Below are 19152 nucleotides of genomic sequence, written 5' to 3'. Positions count from 1 at the left end.
GCATTATAAAATTTGTAAAGATTTTATGTATACACTCAGTATTTCACAGTCGACGAAATTGGGCAGCTCCTTCTGAGTCCCATACATTTCTCTCTATCAATGAATAATGCATCTACTTTAGACTGCAAATTACTTTCCAAATTAGATCTCGTACGTAAGAGTTGCTGATGTTGCGCCTCATACTGTTGCAGTTTCATATTCATATCATATACTATTTTATTAATATCTTCCACTTCTTTGATCACCCTGTAAAACGTGCAAATATTGTTGTCTGAATAGTGAATACGTAAATGATTCTAGCAAACCTGAGTTGGGCGTGATCTTTGCACAGTTCACTTTCTGGACGATGCGTCCTGGCTTCCAGCCGCGTGTGCGCAACTTTCAATGCCGAACTTTTATCAGCGATAGTTTTTTGCATTAATACCATGCTTTTCTCGATGTCGAAAATCTCTTCTTGAATCTAAAATATTCACATACGTAACATTGAATTTAGCACATAAGATTTTAGACAAGAAAGATCTAAAGATTGTTATGAAGATTTTACGATCTTTTCAGATATCTTTAGACGCTTTCTGGATTTTCATACTGTTAATAATGTTAATAAAAATGTACATTCCTCTATTTGCGAGCTTCCATCTCAGCTTTTACTTTACGTAAATGAAAATGTTTCTTACCTTATATAAATGCGTTTGTAGTTTTTCCTTCGCTTCCAACATTTCGTTGATTCGTCTGTCCAGCGCTTTATTGGTTTCAGTCCAAGCTTCGCATATCTCGCCTACCGCGTTTATGGCACTGTTAACGTCATTCCGTAATTTGCGCGACTTTGCTCGCTCTGTCTGTGATTTCTTCACTATACTGTTTGCCGCTTCCGCCCAAGATTCAGTTCCGATAACACTGTAAACGCAATTGTTATAGCTTCAGTCATGTGTCAGTCTGTAGAGAAACGTTTAAGTATATGAAGTGTATGAAGAACGGAATAACGTATCTTATTTAGTAAAGTGAAATACAAATATCAATTTATTTGAAAAAAATTTTATTTTTTTTAGTTTCCGTTCTCTTAAATTAAATACTACAAGAGAGATATATCTATAAATAAAAAATTTAATTACCTAGGATTATATCTTTCTATGCCACCGTAATATTGCAGGCCTCGACTAAAATTGTTCATCTGGTGACACACGCTGTCGATTCCTAGCGCTGTTTCTTTGTTCTGCACATCAATCTGCAGCTGATGTTGGGCAGCTCTACCGTTTGTTAACTGAAAGGCATCATAGGGCGAGTTCTTCAAGATCGACACTGCAATCGACAAGCCTACAACGTACCTGATTGGCACATTTATCCACGAACTGTTCCAATTTCTTCTCACAATTTCTCACCGTTTCGACTTCTTCCAGCAAAGCTCTCTCGACCTCATCGTGAACCAAATCAATACCTATTAATATTGACTGATTTAATTGAATCTCCCCTAAGTGATGCAGTTCTACAAGATTCTTCTATTCTTCTTTTTTATATTGATTGTTTATTTTCAATCTTGATACGTCATTGTATCTCTTACGATCTATTGTCAGAAAACGAAGAACCTTTTCTCGACTCCCGATGATAAAGACATTCTTGCGCGATATGTAATTGTCCCTCGTGATTTTGAATCGCAACTTGCAAGCCGCGACGACACTCCTGCATTTTACCGTTTTCTACGATTAATCTCTCCAATTCCGACGCCACTTCGTTCCGCCAAAAAGTGATGTCCGTGATTCTTTCTCCGAGCTTTCGGCCGCTCTCTATTTGTCCCTCCTGTACCTTTTCGTCGGCTTCTCTAAGGTAGATGTTACAGCAACGATATATTTCGGGAAATACCCTCAAATCACATATATGTAATTTATTAAGGAATAATTTTCAAGTCCTACCGCACGCAACATGCAGTGCTCTTGCGCAATTTTTCGGAATAGCTCCTATTCGCATTCGCTTCATTGTAGAGCTTGATTTGGTCCTGTACCCAGTCACATGGTGTATACCGCGTATAAAGCGCGGCACGTGCCGCGTGCGAAGGATTGCGATCGAAACCGGTCACCAAGTTCGGGAACTTGAGCGGCTCCGTCGCCAATCCATGCGACGTGCGACAAGCATCCACCAGCAGATTCGTTACGGGTTGCGCAGGCCTAAATAAAGATGAATTCGAATAAAAGAAATATGTTTTAAAACAGTACGAGGAGTATATACAATAATTTCTTATTTATACATATAACATATATTTTATTATTTATTAAAATATATATTTGAAAAATATTTTCTTACAATTTATGAAGAGCATGTGTAATCTCTTGAAAATAATTTTTATCTTTTGTACACTAAAAATAGCGTGACACCTTTAAATTGCGGCTTGTGCTTTCGAACATTGGAAATATATTAGTCACTCACAAGGGAGCTGCTTCTACGATCTCGTATCCCAAAGTAGGACGCCAAGGATGTGGTCTTGGGGTCTTATAGAATTCTCCGACTCTGGCTGGAATCGGAGGGCCAGCGACCTGCTCCATGCACGGCAAAACGCCGACTGTGCTCCATGGCTGCAGTTGCTAAATACAATAATAAATATACATGAATAATAACACAAACGAAAATAAATGTATATGGTATAAAGGGAAGGTCCTAAATTCGTTTCTCAATCGTTTGTGCGTGCTATCAAATAAAATGCAAACAGTTTATCTTTTTTTAGCTCTTCGTATACATCTGACCAATATAAGATTGACAGAATTGTTTAAACTGGATTATCATGCAAAATATTTAATAACAACAATATTTACGGAGTACATGACGGTCTTTTTCTCGGTTTTTACATTAGCCATCGCTTACGATAAATTTCGTAAATTTCTTTCCACGTCCAGAGCAAATATAATAATACAGGCGCAATTCAGCGCAATTTCGAAGGCGCGACTGTCCTGAAGTCTGAAGTAAGAATACTCTCCCTCACTCCCTCTCTCTCTCGACGTCTCTCGTTCGAGAAATAGATAAGATAATTCCATTAATCGCGATTTTTCTCACGAAACAGCAAAGACGATCCGTACGTAAAGAAATTATACAATCGTGAAAAGGCGGGGCGCTTTTTCGAAATCCGGAAGTGCATCGGCCACGTGACGCGTCACAGGCGGTCTGCGGTCACGAGGTGGTAGTGGTCAGGTGCTTCGCGGAGTGCCTTCTGCTCTCAGTGTCTCAGTCACCGAGTCACCGTGTCTCACCGTTTAGCGCACGGTTCAGCGTGAGTTCGCGTTCGTTCGACCTGGCCTCAACTCCGACCTCCGGGATGACGGGAAAGCCGAGCGGCGGCCTGGTCCGCGCAGCGCCGTTCCTCGCGCTGTTCGCCGTCGTCGTCTGTCACTTGGACTCGGTCCGCGCCTGCACGCCCGCCGTGATCTGGTGTCCGCACGAGGACTACGAGAGTATCTTACAGAAGTATAGCTTGTGGGGGGCCTACCGAGTGGTGTTGTCGAACCCGCTGCACAAGCTGAATTCCGAATATTTCCTGGGTGGCCTAGTCGAGCTCAACGTCACCGAGCCGGCGATCATCGCCGAGGAGCTGTGCGTCGAGGATCTGCGGAACAGCAAGGTTAGTCGTCCCCTGCTGGTCTCCCTCCTGGTTATTCGTCTACCTCTGTAAAAAGGATGCTTTATTCGGAGCTTCGGGGGTAGGAACAGGGGAAAAGAGGGGGAAAGAACCCCGAGAAAAGGAGGATCTCGACAAGCAGATTGCACCTGGTTCACGTTATGATATTGTCACAAAGTTTAAATGTGTTACCTCATTTCTTACACTCCTTTCTGACTGGTTTCTGGATGTACAGTTCCAATTTGAAAGTAGAAGGTACACAAGAAGAAAGTGTACCTAAGACAAATAGATCTTGCGTGGAACATTTAATGTGCTAGGACCGTTTTAGCTTGTTCCATTATGATCTACAAATGTATTTTCCATCCTACAAGCGTATGTCCCTGTGTGCTGTATTAATTGCAATAATTATAATTAAGAACGTAGAACACAGTTATATCGATTACTTCTTTCCAGAGATTATAAGACGAAATTGTTATGAATATTACAACTATTGCAGGTGCTGTCGAACGCCGTCAACGGTTCAAAGATCATTTATTTCCCATGTGTCATCACGCCGGACGTAGTTTACCGGAAGATTTACCGGATTTACGAGATAAAAACGATAGAAGATATGAACGATGATCACGAGCTCAACATGGCCCTGAAGGACATCGATTCGAATTCGTGCATAGCGATTACGGGAAAGCAGTGCCGTTACAGCTACGCCGAACGGATAAAGAGAGAAGCGGTTGCGGACAATTCTACGGAGTTCAAGATAAAAACAGACAGAATTATTCTGTATTCCGCTAAGCCACTGTTGTTCAGGGTAAACAACATTGTTCAATCTAACGTTAATACTGCGCAAGAAATCTTCAAGCAAATTTCATAAAGCTTCGAGCCTTTTTCATGATACTTGTATATTAAGCGATAAATGGGGAAAAACTTGCGAAAAGCGCGAACATCTTCGATATCGATCAATTAGACAAATAGAAATTAAAGGTAATTGAAGGTACAATTAAAGTATCTTGTTGCAGGCATCTGACAAGTCGGAGCATGTGGAACTTGTTCAATCCAAAGTCTCCGGAGCATCAAGTCGGAGCACCAAGGATGAGAAAACTGTGATCTTGGCCATCAAGTTCGCCGGTGTCGAGAACATCGGCGATATGACACTTGAGTTCTTCTTCCAGATCAAAAGCGTCGGCTACTACACGCTGAACAGAGTGAATTACGAGACGAGCAACAATGGAGAACTGTTTACCAGGCGGGACATTTCCTTCCCGTTCAATTTCTCTTATCATTGCACGCCGAAAACTGTATTCTCCGGAAACGGCTCCGCGTACTTGAGCATCTCGGATATGCAAGTACAAGTCGATCCCAAGAACGTGACGTTCAGTGATGCGTACGACTGCGTCGGTTTTACCAGTATACCGATTTGGACGGGAATATTCGTTACGGCGATACTGGGCATGATTATGATATGGGCGCTGACTATGATCATGGATATCCGTACGATGGACAGATTCGACGATCCTAAGGGGAAAACTATTACGATCTCCAGCGCGGAATAGAATAATAATGGAAACTTATAATGCAATTATAGGTATTGAGTACTCGTGCGAAACTTTATCACAATTATCGTGTCGATTGTTCAAGATAACGATTATCGTCTTGAACATTTAATTCCCCGATTTGAGTGTCACACGTTTTCACAGAAACCGAGAGAGTATTTAGTAGTAATGATAATACTAGTCTCATTACGAAGAACTTTCGCTCGATGTATAAATATATCATTCCTTTGTATAATATTATCTTACTTTCGATATTTATATATTGTTCGCTATTGTACGTTTGCTGTTTGTATGATATAATGGTTATGAACTTCTTATGTTAGTCCTTATGCGTATGGAAAGTTCTAAAATCCTTCGAGTGAGTGAAAATAGCACAATATACATATATCATATTAAAGATATAAACGGAAAGTGTTCTTTGAAACAGGAATATCATAAGCAGTAGAAAAATAAATTAGCCATGTAAACTCACGGTGCAACCGAGACAGCTGCGTTATTGCCCGTTATAGCGCAATGTAATGTTTTATTATTTCAAAAAACGATAGTAAAAAAAGGCGGATTGTGAACCGAGAACCGTCACACGGTAGGCGAATAATTTCTACTGGATAAACGCCTTCTATATGCCTGTACAAGCTTCCTTGTTGATAAGAGTTTGTAAAAAATATGTAACATAAGCTATATAATATAAATGTTTAATATAATGTATAAGACATACAATATAAACGTCCTGTAAAATTGATTTGTTGCTTTCTTTATTCATGTCGCACACGCAGGAACATCAATACCGTGAATTATCATGAACACCATAGAATGTGGTGGTAAAAACACGGGATTTATAGGATCCAATATCAAAGGTCGAAACGGCGGCAAATCTCCGTTCGGTTGCAGCCTTAGCGCTTCAGCTTCGCCATTCAACTTTATCTCGCTGCAAAACGAATGTAACTCAAATTTGCCATTCAATCAGCTTAATATCCGTTATAAAGTTTCATTTGATCACTATTTTATACGTACCTCGATTGCAAATGATCGGCGGTCAGAGCGTAATAGAAAATCTTTACGGTTTTACTGGGTTGTATAAACAACTCTGGAATATCCACGTAGGCGGCGATCTTGGCTATATTCATTCCATAGAGCGTGACAGCCGGCACTCGGGCGATCAGCGCTTTCTTCGGCGTGCAATGCGCGTACAATCGTACGTAGCCGAAATTATTGGGCGTGACCAATCGCAGGACCCTCTCCGACACGAATTGCTTGTAAAAGACACTGATCCACCAGTCGGGGTTTGGCGTGAGATCCGGCGATACCATAGCGTAATCCCCGCCGAATAACGATTGTCTCGTGACGACGTTTAATCCCGCCCTAGCGCTGTACCCCAATTTGTCCAACCATAGAAATCCGGCTACGAATCTGTCGGACAATCCGGGCGCACCTCCGCCAAACGCAGTGCTGGTCTCCGCTATAAATTAGATCTTCTATTGAATGCAGCCTTTTGTGTTATGCAATAGTATATTCGCAATTGAAAAATCCATCCTAAAAAGATTGTGCGAGTGATGAATAATGTAAAAAAAAAAGATATATTTTAAAATCGGAAGATCTGCAGTTTTCAAGAGAAGTTATCACAAATTTAGAGACTTATATATGTATAATTTAATGCATGTAATTATAATAACATTATGATTTAGAGAAATAATTTCTCAAGAGTGAAACTGAAGGCAGAAAAGTGATACTTGCAAATGAATTCAATATCTTAACGTTAAGTCTCACGACGTAAGATACATACATAGCCACGTAGGAACGTCTTTTCCTGACTCGACAATGTATTGTCTCAGGGAATTAATTTCCGCTGGTAATGAGTTGAACGTGAGAGGATTCACGAAATCATTGACCTTAGCTTCTCGTCCATTCAGATAATACTGATGCCAAGTGACGTAATTCACGGTGTTCTTCTGGCTACTCAAAAACGTTTTGGCATAATACTCTCCCACGCCATCTCCGACGTGATTCACTTCTGGTCCAACGAGGATGCTGTCGACGTATCCTGCTACGTTTAGCAATTCCCTTAAATGATCGTAATCCTTCGCGAGTTCGGTCGCAGGGATTGTCACGTTGAACACGTGTTTAAAGGAATTTGGTTCTGAAAATGTCAAAATAAGTATCAGAGGTTGTATGTGCGCGTACCATTCTGTATATCAATTATATGTGTGTACATATTTTGCGATAAATTAATATTTACACTGGTATTCTCATGTAATTAAAATTTTCTTCTTAACTTATTATTAATTTGACATTTATATATCAATCACATTTTACACACATATAATTGACTTTTCGCGTTTATAAAGTTGCCTACCGTTTCCCAATTGCCAATCTAGTAGCATTCCTTGAGTCTTAGCAAACGCGATAATCTCCTGCGTGTTACTGTCATCCCAGGACCCATCTGGATTTCTGAGCAACACATTCAGATCGAAGATCATTCGTAACTCGGACTTCACTGTAAAATCATAGATAGCGAGCAAATCCGCACCGGATATGGTAAAGTTGCTGATATCCTGACCATCTACGGGACTGAGGATCTTCTCAGAAGAGCTCTGTTCCATCTGAAATAGTCATGCGTGCATTAAAACAGCAAGATTGAAGCTTCAAGTGATTTTATAATTAAATGTCGTTCTATAATCTCAAAATAAGTAAAATAAGTGAATAAGTCTGTATCACAATTTGCAAGATCTTTTTGTGTTACTTATAAAGAATGTCACATTTAACAAACCAACCTGATCCTGAACAAATGTCAGACAATCCGCAGAGGTTCCACCCACTCTGACATAAGCCGGGCTTAAGTGACGGGCCAAATTGACAAATTTTTCCTGTCCGACGGGCAATTCATTCATTCTTCGAAGTAAAGATGTGTCGAGACCGAACGATAAGAACTTATCGGAGATGATGTGTAACAGAGGCTGCTGTCTGTCAAAATGGAACATATAGGAATGGATTGGAGGATGAATATTGGAGCTCCATAACGAAAAAATCAATAGCGTCGAGCATAGGCCCAATGCGGTGCAGCAGAGTATAGAGCGTACAGTTGGGCCTGCAATGGGAATAACATGTCAAAATTTATTAGCAATGAAAAAAGCATACTATGAGAAATAAAAAAAATAGTTACATGCAACATATGTATGGCTTTGAGATTATTTTAACATATTACAAAAAATTTTACAATTTTACACTTTTACTTTCACAACACAGCAAAGGAATTATGCAACAAAGCAGATTAAAAAAAAATACATTAATAAAGCAAGAAATGTACGTGAAATCAATAGATCTGTAAATGTAATAAATATAACTTTATAAAAATAATAAAAATAACAAATATGACTCTAAATACAATAAATATAAATCTATAATACAATCGATATCTCTGCAAATGTGATAAGTAGAACTATAAAATATTATGATGCACATGTGTGTTCAAACACGACCACGTGACGCGGAGTTTCCCGGTAAGCATGGCGGCAGGATGGTGGGATGGTCTCATTAGCGGCTTGCCATCGGCGACGTAACGCAAAGAAAGACAAAGACAGGATGCAATACGTCAACACGTGATAATTGATATAGCGTTTCAGACGAGGTGATTCATTCGCGAGCAAGAAAAGCGAAAAGGCACGTAACGAGTCGTAACGTTCGTCTAACATCTTCACAGAGATGCGTCCCAAGTCCGAACTTACCACCACGTACGCGCGAGTCGCTCAGATCCTGATACCGGCTCTTGCCCCAGTCGTTGTTCGCGAAGTAGCTCATCGTCGTCGAGGAGATTCCCACAGCCTGGCCGGACCGACGAAGTCGCGAATGTCAATCCGCACGCTCGCCGCTCTTTTTGCGCAATTGCGCATCCTCTGTGAACAATTGAATCCTCGAACCTCCACCAACCTCCGCTTGTTTCCGCCTCGTGCCGCGAGAGCGATCGAGGCGAGCGCGGGCGGAATGGCCGGGATGAAACCCATGCAAGCAGAGCAAAGAATCATAATGACTGCGTTTTGCCAAACCTCTGCTTAGCTAAGCGCAAAGTAGCAATTAAGTGTAATTGGTTGGATCCAATGATAAGAACCAATCACATTCAATTGCTACTTTGCGCTTAGCTAAGCAGAGGTTCGGCAAAACGCAAATATGAGATCAAAAGTGATGTCAAAATAGCGTTCAAGTGACTTTTATGTAATGAAAGTCATGATAACGTCATTAAAAGCTCTATGTTCTACCTGGAGTGAACAGACTGTTCTCCGCCTTATTTTCTCCGATGCAAATCAAGAAATAAATAGACGAATTGCAAAACAAAATAGATAATCGCGAATAACTAATTCGTAAACGAACACTTGCCGTTCGAATAAAAGAAAGAATATGAAGAAACAGAAAGTTCGTATTTAAAAATTAATTTCATGAATTAATGGCGCGGATTGAAAAGTTTCGATTATTTTGGCGAATAATTCGTATATTTTGAATAATTCGTTTATTCCGAATAATTCGGATAGTTTCTTCAAGACTAATCATATTATAATAGCGGTCTGAGATAAAATGTATACACGATTTACCTCTTCTATAAAGAAATTTTCTGATTATCCCAGTAACAAAATTACTGGGATATTGTTGATTTTACTTCTGTTTAGATTTTTTGCCACGTGATCTTTTTGCTTTCTTAACGTTCCGTGACTTGTTCGTTCGTTCACAATGATTTACATGCGCCAAGATCGCTTCACTTTTGAGACCTGAGCCAGAAGTGGATGCAGCCTGATGGTGTTCCGAAGAGACTACTGTGTTTAACGTACAAACCGTTTCCTCGATACTAGTAGACGATGCTTTTCCCGATTGTAATTTCTCTGTTTTAGGGTTCAACCAACGTCTTCGTGTTCTGCGAACTAGACACAGATAATTATACACATATATATATATATATATACACATTTAAAAAGAGTGTGTCCAGTAGTTTAACATTAAGTAATTGCGCGACGAATATGGAACGTACAATAAGGTGGAGAGGCGCGTTAAAGTTTACTTTTAGGCGAGGTCTCCGCGACCGAATCGGAGCTGGAATTCGAAGGACGGGGAATGCAGGAACGACTCCTGTTCGCGGCACGGTTCCTGTAAGAAACGCTATGCCGACGCTTCCTCTTCGCGGTTAATCTCTGCCGCGATGACTCCGAGCTGCTCAGCTCGTCCTCCGCCCAGAATTGCCGATCGGTATCGTCCGAGATCGGTGGAGCCGGAGCCGGTGGCTTTAAACATCACGAACAATCATTCTATGGCCCGCGCATAAAAAGGGTCGTGTACGCGCTATGTATTTGCTCTCTCTCGTTTTACGCTTCGCTCACAGCTTCCCCGTGGGTTTCCGAAGCGCGTCCTCCTCTCTTTTCTCCGACGTCGGAGGTACGATTTTCATAACCCTCTTCCTCGGAGCTGCACGTCATCTTCGCGTCCCCCCAAGCGCAATAGTAGCCCATCCTCCTATTTCGCATAGAAATCGCGCACCGCTGCAATTGTCACGTGCAAAATTTATCACATTTTACAAAATTATTGTTTCGACATACTGGCGAATTTTTACGGATAATCAATCGAGCAATTATAAGAGTTGTACGAGATGTGTAGTGTTTTTTTCTTGCAGGTACCGCAGATCGGATTTATCGCGATGCGAGATAATTCTTTTATGGTCCTGGTTTCGAGAAAACCGTTAATCCTTTGTTGAATTTTTGTTTATTATACACGTTTGCAGAAAACAAAACTGTACAATCGACACCTTTGAAACAGATTTACTCTTACCTCTATCTTTTTTTTTATCAATATAATTTCTTATTATATTTAAAGATAAAGAGAGTCAAAAACAGAAAAATTGAACTGAAAGAAGTGTCGCTTTGTAATGCTTAAATTTTACAGCTCACTATTTACAACTATCTCAGTTGTCACACACATAGTTGTATCGTAACTGACCTTACAAAATACGAGGGAGATCAATTAATTTTATACAATGATTATATCACAAATAAACTTTTCTCGTAAGCTTTGGGTACCGCTTAATCAATGTCTGAAAAATATCTCTGCCACATTTCACTCTTTCGCTCTCAATTGCTTTCACGCACGAGCGTATCTTTACAACTGTACAACTTGTTAACATGATCTAATCGTTCTCGGATTTTCTGCGTTTTTTCGAACGTGGACTGTCGGTATCGTGGGGACTCGGAGTGATGTGACTTCGTTTCCGTTTAAGGCTGCTCTCGATTGCCTCGCTGCTACTGCTTGCAGCAGTCCTGGTCTCTCTCCGAAACGTTCCTTCTCCCGTTGCTTGCACCAATATCTGACAAATAAATCACACGTTAGTGACGCTCGAAAATTTGAAATACATTCAAAAAAATACAATAAAATGCACACTGAAAGAGAATATGATACAAAAAATATTCTAGCCCGGCTTTAACGATTTTTTCACGAGTACTGTATTGCTTTCCTCTAATCAGTTTCCTAACGCATTTTTAAACAAGTATGTCACAGCAGCCGTTAGCAAAAAGTATAAATTACAGTTATGACTAATAAACAGAATATTTTCCTTACCTGCATATGTTGCAAGCACTCCTCTTGCATCGAGACTGCCATTTTATAGATAAACGTATCGTGTTTGTTGTACATAATCGCGTTCTGAAACATAACCATGACGTCCCTCTGAAAGTGCATGGTCGACCTAATCGTGCCGTTGTCGATGTTCTTTTTGATGGTCGACAGATCCATCGGTCGAAAGATCACCGAGTGATATCCAGGCGCCTGGTCCTCCGTGATCGGCCTGAGAAACACCGACGCGTACTTGTGCGTGGCCAGACGATTGTAGACGAGCATGACCGCTTTCTTCCAAGCACGGTAATCCGCGCCTTCTCCGGTGCTTTCGTTTTCCGGCTCGCTGTCTACGGCGACGTTCTGCTTCTTGGAATACGTCTTCATCGCCCGGCCGCTGTTCAGTTTGCTCAACGGGGACTCCTCTTCGTCCAATTCAGGCTCCTCCACGACCGTGGATTCCATCTCCTTCTTTATGTTCTGCTCGCCCTCCGCGTTCTTCTTGACATCCGTTTTCTCCCCTTTCTCCTCCTTCACCTCCACAGTCTCTTTCTTGTCCTCTGATAGACCGTGAAGCGGGCTCTTCCTGTGGAACGAACCAGTAACTTCCGGTGCCGTTTCAGTCTTTGGTTCTTCGGACTTGACTTCCGCACTCTCCGTTTGCTTGATACTCATTTCCGCGTCGGTTGTCGTCGCCTCGACTAGCTCAGTCTTGACACTTTTCGTCTCCTCTACGGTTACCACATGCTTAGTATCCTCGTTTCTATCGACCGATTCACTGCCGACCTCCTCCTCTTTGACCTCTGCATCCTGCAAGATGGAACTCGTAGTATCTTCCGAAGAGTCCTTGACCTCCTCCTTCTTAAACTCGTCAGTGTATATCTCCAATGTTTCCTCGTTCGCTCCTTCTGCCTGTGACTTTACCGAGGGCTCCTCTTTTATCTCCACGACAATCTTCTCTTTCACCAGGACCAATTCCTCCTTGAACGATTCCAAGGACTCAGTGCTTTCAGCCGTGTTCTCGATAACCTGCTCTTCCGCCACTGCTTTCTTCTTACTCCCCATACTTTGGCTGCTCTCCTCGTCCTCCAGGATCAAGCTGATATCCTGTGACTTTTCCGTGTCTTCAGTACCACTGGGTAGGTCGTTCGTCACCTCCGAAGAGACGCTGACAATCTCCGCGGACGGCACGTCCTGCTGATCCCCTGTAATTTTCGCCAGATATATTTCTAATTGATCTAATCCCACATTAGTTTTACCTTCAGTGTCTTCTAGAGGCTCCTTCTGCTCTTTAACGCTACCGGGCGACTCTTTGCCATCAGGCGCAGTCACTTCCGTTTCTTCTTCTTCCTCTTCATCTTCCTCTTCTACCTCCTCGTCCATGGTCTCGTCTATCGTTTCCTTCGTTTCGTCCGGAAGTTTAGAATTATTCTCCCCAGGCTCTACGTTCGACGAGGCGTCCACGGATTTTGCTTCAACGTCCTGTTGTTTCTCCTCCGTTGGAGCATCCTTACTTGTCTCTTCGTCATTGATTTTTACCTCCGAAACGAGTTTTTCTGTCAAAGTCGCCCTCTTATCACAAATACTCGTCTCGGACTTCGTCTCCGATGTGTTTGATACCGTCTCCGTGATCTCCGCGACGATAATTTTTGGTTCCTGTGGATCTATGGCGACGGTCCCAATAATCTCGGCAATATTCGAGGTACTGGAATCGATCTCCTCAATCGCCATCTCGCTCTGTGGCGAATCGGATAACGACACGGGTTCGTCCACATCCCTCGGCTGCGGCCTTGGTCCCGTTGCCGCTGTCGGCATTTCCGTCGCTTGTTGGGGTACACTCGTAAGACCGCCGATGACTGCCGTTGTCGTCGTCGTCGTCGTTGTCGAGCCACTTGTGTCCAACGTCTGCGGGCTGCCGGTTATCTCCTCCTTGATCAATTCTTCGATGTCGTCGATGATGTCGTTTATCTCGTCCTTATCTATCACGTCCGCCATTATGTCTTTCCGCATCACGTCTATGTGGTCAATTATCTGCACCATGTTCTCCGACACGGGTATATTTGCCGAAACGGCAGTCGCCGGAGCTGTCGCCGATATCGTCGTCGCTGTCGCCGCTTCGTTCTGAACAGCCACTTGCTGAACCTGGTCCTGCGATTGCACGGCTTGCTGGAAATTGCGCACCTCAGGGGTAGTGGCGGCCACGGTTGCGGTTGTCTGTTGTTGCTGCGCGTGGGACACGATCGCGTTGGACGATGTCGTTTGCAAATTCGGTAGAGGTCCTCTTTGCGTGCTCGCCGGCATTTCCAGCAGCATGGAAAGCGTGGGAGCGCCGACGGATGGCCGTTCCGGTGCCGCGTTCGCGCTGGCTATCGCCGTCGACACCAACTGCTGCAATTGCGGCGACACGTTCTGCGCCAGTTGCGCGTTTAACATCTTAGGGCTGGACCCAAGTAGGCTGGTGATGGTTGGCGAGCTCACTTGAACGGGAGTGGACGGAAAGGACTGCACGGTCTGAGTGGTCGGACTGGGAGATTTCAGGAGACTCGTCAGCAACGGAGACCTGCCGCCCCTGTTACTTTTCTTCTCCTCGTCATTCTCCGCCGGCAATTCCGTCGCCCCAGATTCCTGCGCCACCTCCGTCACACCTTCCGTGTGTTTGCGATTCACGATCGAAGTCGAGACGGACGGTGAGCTCATCTCTTGCTTCTGTTGCTGTTGACGTTTTGCCAGCCACGCTATGTGGGTTCGTGCCTTCTGCTCCGACTCACGTTCCTCCTGTTGTATATCGAGCCACATCTTCTCCAGCTTCTCGTCGCTTATCGCGCCGGACTTGAGGTGGTTTATATCCGCCTTGAGTCGCAAATACTCTTCTTTCTGACGGGTCAGATTTTGGCTCAGCTCGCCTATTCTCTCCTGCGTCAATTTTCTGACTATGGACTCGCTGGTGGTCTCCCCGCTCTCCCGCTTCTTCCTCTTCGGCGTGTCGGCATTCTCCAGTAGACAAGCGTATTGCATGGCGCATGACTTTTGAGAGAACCAGTCTGCAGGCCTTACCGGTTCCTTTTCAACAAATGGCTTCAACGACCTGGACACACTCATCCAATTCTGATCTCCAGACTTCAGCACGCTTGACGCGAGACACAATTGTTCTCGGGTTGACCATGTGTCGCAGGTTGAGTTCGTACGTTTGACTTTCATTCCTGAAATTTATTTTCTTAATTAGATTACTATGTAACTATTGTAACTACTACGTAACTACCTTTCATATGGCAGGAAATACCACATAAAAATGTTATAAAATTGATTAAATAAACTTAATTTTAATCATCAACTTCGTAAAAGTTTTGTCATAAGACAAAAATTACTAGTATTGATATATTAAATCTATTTTAGTTACATTTTCTTTCCTTCTTTTACTTCACTATTTTCTTTCCTTTCCTCTTAAAATTAACTTTTAAATATACATGTTAATTAAACATTAAAAGAGCAGAGTATAAGATTTTTTATTTACGTTAATATTCTTTGTTTGCCCGGTTTATAGGTTAGAAAAACCTTATTAACTCGTGCCAAGTGTCTGTCAAAGTATCCTGTTCCTTTTAAAAGCTAAAAATAACGTATTATCCGTGAGTGACAAATATATAATAAAATTACGTAAAAGTTGGTTTAAAACCAAAATATTGATTGGAATACTCAATACACAATTGTCTTAACCTATAAGTCAAGCTTTTTTCGTCAAAAACGCGTCGAAAAATTTCGAAAGCCGAACTTACTGTCTTGCATGGATGTCATTATGCCTTTTTCCGAGAGATTCCAGATTCACTGTAATTCACGAGGTACGTGCGACGCAGCTTCAATTTACGATTAATCCGTCGCCGCACTTTGCCACGCGATTGTTCAAAAAATAATCGAAAACAAGTTTAGTTCCACTTCCACAATCCACTGCCACTGCCTGCAACAGACCCGCCGTCGCGGAACGCGGAACGGACGGACAGCTGATCGCGATATTCGTGATTCGAACTCGCGCGACGGAACGCCGGAACGTCGTGACGGCGTGACGGGAGAACAGCGTAATGGCGGAACGAGCGAGGGCTACCGAAGTATGCGTCGACCCAGGTTGCGCCTCATCGCCGTGAGTTGAGACGACCGCGACGCGTAAAAACGAGCGAGCGAGTCACGCGCCACGCGTGAGGATCCGTCACCGAGGACGCTGATCGTTTGTGATATTCGCCGAGTCCCCCGCCGCGGCACGATGATGAATAATCGCAGGCGGAGCAACAACTTCACGTACGTCAGCTCGTGCGTGAAGTACATGATCTTCATGCTGAATTTCGTCTTTTGGGTAAGCGAAACTCCGTCCGTGGACTCGTCTTTCCGCGTTCCTCGCGTCGCGCTTGATCCACACCGCGTACTCTCGAATTCGCAATTTCCTCGCAGACGTATATTGAGATGACACATTTGTGTCACTTTCGAATCTCCAATTGTTTGCTTAGCTGAAATCTCCATGCGTCTTTACGTGGATTAGATAAAATGGAACGAGAGTTAAAGATAATCAATAAGTTAGTTTTCCATTGCTAAACGAGCTACATTAGTTCAAGAATTGTACATACCCTAAAATGTGAGAATCTGATGTCGGTTTCTCATACTTCAATGTATATGTACACCTCTCGAACTAGTCCAGCAAGTGCGGCAACAGAAAACAAACCTGATGTAAAAACGGCGATGATTGTATTCAAATGGTTTTTCTTTATGCCCAGCTGTTTGGCGGACTGCTAATCGGCGTAGGTCTCTATGCGTTCGTGGACAAATGGCAGGCGACTGGATCTGTCAGGGTGGAGAACGTCTACGACGTGGTCCTGAATATCTCCCTGGTGATGCTGATAGCCGGCGGAGTAGTCTTCGTCGTTAGTTTTGCGGGATGCGTCGGAGCCCTTCGCGAAAACACATGCCTTCTTAAATTCGTTAGTATTCTGTATACAAGAATGTTCCTTCAAGCCGCGCGAAACACACGCGATTGACCAACCGAATAATTTTTTTTTCCAGTACTCGCTGTGTCTTCTGGTATTCTTCCTTTTGGAGATGGGTGTGGCGATCGTCGGTTTTGTGTTCCCGCACACGTTGCAATCCCTCTTGGAAGAGTCCTTCACGGACAAAATAATTCAGACGTACAGAGAAGATCCGGATTTGCAGAATTTCATCGATTTTGGCCAGCAAGAAGTAAAGACCACCGATGAAATTATTAACAATGATGAAAAATACATTTCTCATGCTTGTACAAGTTATCCAATGTCGTATACTCAGTAAAATATTCGTAAAATTTTACGTTGCAGTTCAAGTGTTGTGGCCTGAGTCAAGAGGGATACCTAGATTGGGGGAAGAATGAATATTTCAATTGCACTAGCCCCAGTGTGGAACGTTGCGGTGTACCGTTTTCTTGTTGCATAAACGCTACTGATATATCCGTACGTACATTGTCACATTTATGTATGGAAAACCAAATATTAAAAGCTATTTGACACTGTACAAATAAAATAATTTCAACTTTCACAGAGCGGACTTGTAAATATAATGTGTGGCTACAAAGTCCAGATGTTACCAGTGTCGGAAGCAAGCAAGAAGGTGTGGACCAGCGGATGCATCGAGATCGTGCGTAGCTGGGCGGAACGTAATCTCTACACGATAGCTGGTATCGCTCTGGGCATCGCGCTCAGCCAGCTCTTTGTGATCTACCTCGCGAAAACGCTGGAGGGCCAGATCGAGCTGCAGAAGTCCCGCTGGCATTCCTGAGCTTGACTTCAGGCCACCTACCGTTATCAGATACATTCTGCAGCCAATAGGCAGGTGGCCAGCGGCGGCCGATCGCGCGGATCGCAGGACACAGAGACAAATATAAACGCGCGAATGGCACTCCTCGTTCTCTTTGCGATCTCTTTATATATACTGTGCATTTTGTCCCTCATCAAGCTCGTCCTTTATTTCAAGAATTACTTTCACCTGTACGTGAGTAAAGGATAATACGTCGCCGGCAGTCGACGAGCTGTCTTCGTACGCTAGAGGATACGTTCGCGATCGAAGGCATCGATAAAGATCTTGCATAAAGATTATATTACATACGTGGGTGCAGAAATGGTGTCCTGTGTGCGTTCACAATCAGCGGTAAAAGCTCTTTTTAATACTCAGGAAAGCATACCTTCTTGCTTACATAGTTAATTGCATGATTGAAATGCTTCGCGTTTGCATCGGCGAGTCACGTGTCATGCGATCATGCTCTTGTGAATGTTGCACGGGACACGATTAATGCATTCGGTTCCTGTACATGCGACTGGTAACTCGAAATGACAATTAAAGACAAAAGTGAGAGACATTTACCATGATAAATTCTGTAATAAGCATGTTACATTGCGCTACATCATAGCATTATAGAAAAATCGCTGAATTTGATGATTACATATAACATCTGTTTCTCGAGCGTTATTATTCTTCTATCGAGCCAATTTGTAATCTTTCAAATTTTTTTCATTTTCATCGCGATTTCAATATATGTACTTCATGCAATGTACTTTACGCAAAAGTAACTTGCTTAAATTAAAACATTCAGATCTGATGTCATCTTTCTAACGCGTAGTTTTACTGCAATGTATGAATTCTATAATTTGCAGCACAATGACACAAAGTTGTTTTAATGGTTAATATTAATGTACTATTAATAATATTAATAAGTGACATAGGAGCTTGTTTCATAAGACTTCAGATAACGATAACGTCGTGTGCACATTTTCGCATATGTTACTTCCATTGAGATATGTAAGTTAGAACATAATGAATTTGAGATTAGAGTATCATCTGTGTAATTGAATCTTCAGAAATCAATTTGCTCCATTAGCTAGGTGTAAAATCGTCGGATTATTTTGATTTCTTTTCCTACATTTAAATATTTTTAAGCATTAAACGCGTTCGATCATAGAGCAACATATATATAAGCAATTTTTGCTTATATACTTTTTCTTTTACAATTGATAATTACGAATGTATTGTTCTCCTATAAATAAGTGGATGTACGTGCACTGTTGAACTTACGATATTGATAATTATTAATGGTGATTCTCATTCACTCGTAGTGTATGCGATGCCATATCTGTATTATGAAATCATGAGCGCACATTTATTTGAATACAATATTATTAATTTATATTTCTCTGTTGCTATATTAGCATAACTCGTGTATATGAGACAAGAAACGTCCAGTGCCAAAGTCAGAATATCTCTTTTTTTTACAACAAATCTGACAATAATCTGGTATAAATGATTTGTTTAATGCATTTAGATGTCTCTTTGTCAAGAATAAATGTAAAACTGATATAAAACCTTCTAGTTTGTAATAAACAAGTATTATTCTAACAAAGCTGTGTTCTTTCGCCATTACCGATAAGTCAAATT

At 42.3% G+C, this 19152-nt stretch overlaps 5 protein-coding genes across 7 annotated transcripts; 2 read left to right on the top strand and 3 right to left on the bottom strand.

The window, feature by feature from the left end:
* Nucleotides 1-8: 8 nt before the first annotated feature.
* On the bottom strand, nucleotides 9-2889 carry LOC112461266 (tektin-3-like). Its single transcript, XM_025026443.1, has 9 exons — nucleotides 2799-2889; nucleotides 2416-2570; nucleotides 1905-2156; nucleotides 1581-1813; nucleotides 1323-1432; nucleotides 1110-1258; nucleotides 675-894; nucleotides 306-460; nucleotides 9-246 (listed from the first exon to the last, which is right to left on the bottom strand). Exons 1-9 carry the CDS (start codon nucleotides 2838-2840, stop codon nucleotides 36-38), a joined length of 1527 nt encoding a protein of 508 aa, XP_024882211.1. The 5' UTR covers nucleotides 2841-2889; the 3' UTR covers nucleotides 9-35.
* Nucleotides 2890-3138: 249 nt separating this feature from the next.
* LOC112461261 lies at nucleotides 3139-5881 on the top strand. Its single transcript, XM_025026433.1, has 3 exons — nucleotides 3139-3598; nucleotides 4092-4400; nucleotides 4609-5881. Exons 1-3 carry the CDS (start codon nucleotides 3296-3298, stop codon nucleotides 5140-5142), a joined length of 1146 nt encoding a protein of 381 aa, XP_024882201.1. The 5' UTR covers nucleotides 3139-3295; the 3' UTR covers nucleotides 5143-5881.
* On the bottom strand, nucleotides 5873-9152 carry LOC112461260 (heparanase-like). The gene is made up of 6 exons (XM_025026432.1): nucleotides 8862-9152; nucleotides 7911-8224; nucleotides 7493-7739; nucleotides 6923-7276; nucleotides 6154-6598; nucleotides 5873-6067 (listed from the first exon to the last, which is right to left on the bottom strand). Exons 1-6 carry the CDS (start codon nucleotides 8932-8934, stop codon nucleotides 5899-5901), a joined length of 1602 nt encoding a protein of 533 aa, XP_024882200.1. The 5' UTR covers nucleotides 8935-9152; the 3' UTR covers nucleotides 5873-5898.
* Nucleotides 9153-10858: 1706 nt separating this feature from the next.
* Nucleotides 10859-15705, bottom strand: LOC112461257 (bromodomain-containing protein 8-like). Of its 3 annotated transcripts, XM_025026427.1 has the most exons (5): nucleotides 15489-15705; nucleotides 15230-15321; nucleotides 12978-14918; nucleotides 11725-12923; nucleotides 11297-11473 (listed from the first exon to the last, which is right to left on the bottom strand). In XM_025026427.1, exons 3-5 carry the CDS (start codon nucleotides 14914-14916, stop codon nucleotides 11297-11299), a joined length of 3315 nt encoding a protein of 1104 aa, XP_024882195.1. In that variant the 5' UTR covers nucleotides 14917-14918; nucleotides 15230-15321; nucleotides 15489-15705. The 3 variants fall into 3 exon arrangements, with proteins under 3 accessions (XP_024882192.1, XP_024882195.1, XP_024882194.1); XM_025026426.1 differs by lacking the exon at nucleotides 15230-15321 and having other exon boundaries at nucleotides 15489-15704; XM_025026424.1 differs by lacking the exon at nucleotides 15230-15321 and having other exon boundaries at nucleotides 10859-11473; nucleotides 11725-14918; nucleotides 15489-15507.
* Nucleotides 15706-15767: 62 nt separating this feature from the next.
* On the top strand, nucleotides 15768-19113 carry LOC112461258 (tetraspanin-33-like). Its single transcript, XM_025026428.1, has 5 exons — nucleotides 15768-16057; nucleotides 16473-16676; nucleotides 16759-16932; nucleotides 17046-17177; nucleotides 17266-19113. Exons 1-5 carry the CDS (start codon nucleotides 15968-15970, stop codon nucleotides 17500-17502), a joined length of 837 nt encoding a protein of 278 aa, XP_024882196.1. The 5' UTR covers nucleotides 15768-15967; the 3' UTR covers nucleotides 17503-19113.
* Nucleotides 19114-19152: the final 39 nt, after the last annotated feature.

Source organism: Temnothorax curvispinosus, unplaced genomic scaffold (assembly GCF_003070985.1).
Source record: "Temnothorax curvispinosus isolate PA1 unplaced genomic scaffold, ASM307098v1 QBEX01011225.1, whole genome shotgun sequence".
NCBI classification, from domain to species: Eukaryota; Metazoa; Arthropoda; class Insecta; order Hymenoptera; family Formicidae; genus Temnothorax; species Temnothorax curvispinosus.
The sequence above is the reverse complement of the archived record's forward strand: the minus strand, read 5'-3'. Positions and strand labels throughout refer to the sequence as shown.

What these genes read in the sequence shown, in the direction of transcription:
- LOC112461266 (XM_025026443.1), bottom strand. Translation starts at nt 2,840, where the DNA reads ATGGCTAATGTAAAAACCGAGAAAAAGACCGTCATGTACTCC. An exon ending in TCATCGGGAGTCGAGAAAAG is followed by an intron (nt 1,433 to 1,580) that starts GTTCTTCGTTTT and finishes CAATATTAATAG; the next exon opens with GTATTGATTTGGTTCACGAT. An exon ending in AAAGATCACGCCCAACTCAG is followed by an intron (nt 247 to 305) that starts GTTTGCTAGAAT and finishes CACGTTTTACAG; the next exon opens with GGTGATCAAAGAAGTGGAAG.
- LOC112461261 (XM_025026433.1), top strand. Translation starts at nt 3,296, where the DNA reads ATGACGGGAAAGCCGAGCGGCGGCCTGGTCCGCGCAGCGCCGTTCCTC. An exon ending in AGGATCTGCGGAACAGCAAG is followed by an intron (nt 3,599 to 4,091) that starts GTTAGTCGTCCC and finishes CAACTATTGCAG; the next exon opens with GTGCTGTCGAACGCCGTCAA. An exon ending in CTAAGCCACTGTTGTTCAGG is followed by an intron (nt 4,401 to 4,608) that starts GTAAACAACATT and finishes ATCTTGTTGCAG; the next exon opens with GCATCTGACAAGTCGGAGCA.
- LOC112461260 (XM_025026432.1), bottom strand. Translation starts at nt 8,934, where the DNA reads ATGAGCTACTTCGCGAACAACGACTGGGGCAAGAGCCGGTATCAGGAT. An exon ending in CGACTCGCGCGTACGTGGTG is followed by an intron (nt 8,225 to 8,861) that starts GTAAGTTCGGAC and finishes TTCCCATTGCAG; the next exon opens with GCCCAACTGTACGCTCTATA. An exon ending in AGACGTTCCTACGTGGCTAT is followed by an intron (nt 6,599 to 6,922) that starts GTATGTATCTTA and finishes TCTAATTTATAG; the next exon opens with CGGAGACCAGCACTGCGTTT.
- LOC112461257 (XM_025026424.1), bottom strand. An exon ending in AGTGCTTGCAACATATGCAG is followed by an intron (nt 11,474 to 11,724) that starts GTAAGGAAAATA and finishes TTTATTTGTCAG; the next exon opens with ATATTGGTGCAAGCAACGGG.
- LOC112461258 (XM_025026428.1), top strand. Translation starts at nt 15,968, where the DNA reads ATGATGAATAATCGCAGGCGGAGCAACAACTTCACGTACGTCAGCTCG. An exon ending in ACACATGCCTTCTTAAATTC is followed by an intron (nt 16,677 to 16,758) that starts GTTAGTATTCTG and finishes TTTTTTTTCCAG; the next exon opens with TACTCGCTGTGTCTTCTGGT. An exon ending in TAAACGCTACTGATATATCC is followed by an intron (nt 17,178 to 17,265) that starts GTACGTACATTG and finishes CAACTTTCACAG; the next exon opens with AGCGGACTTGTAAATATAAT.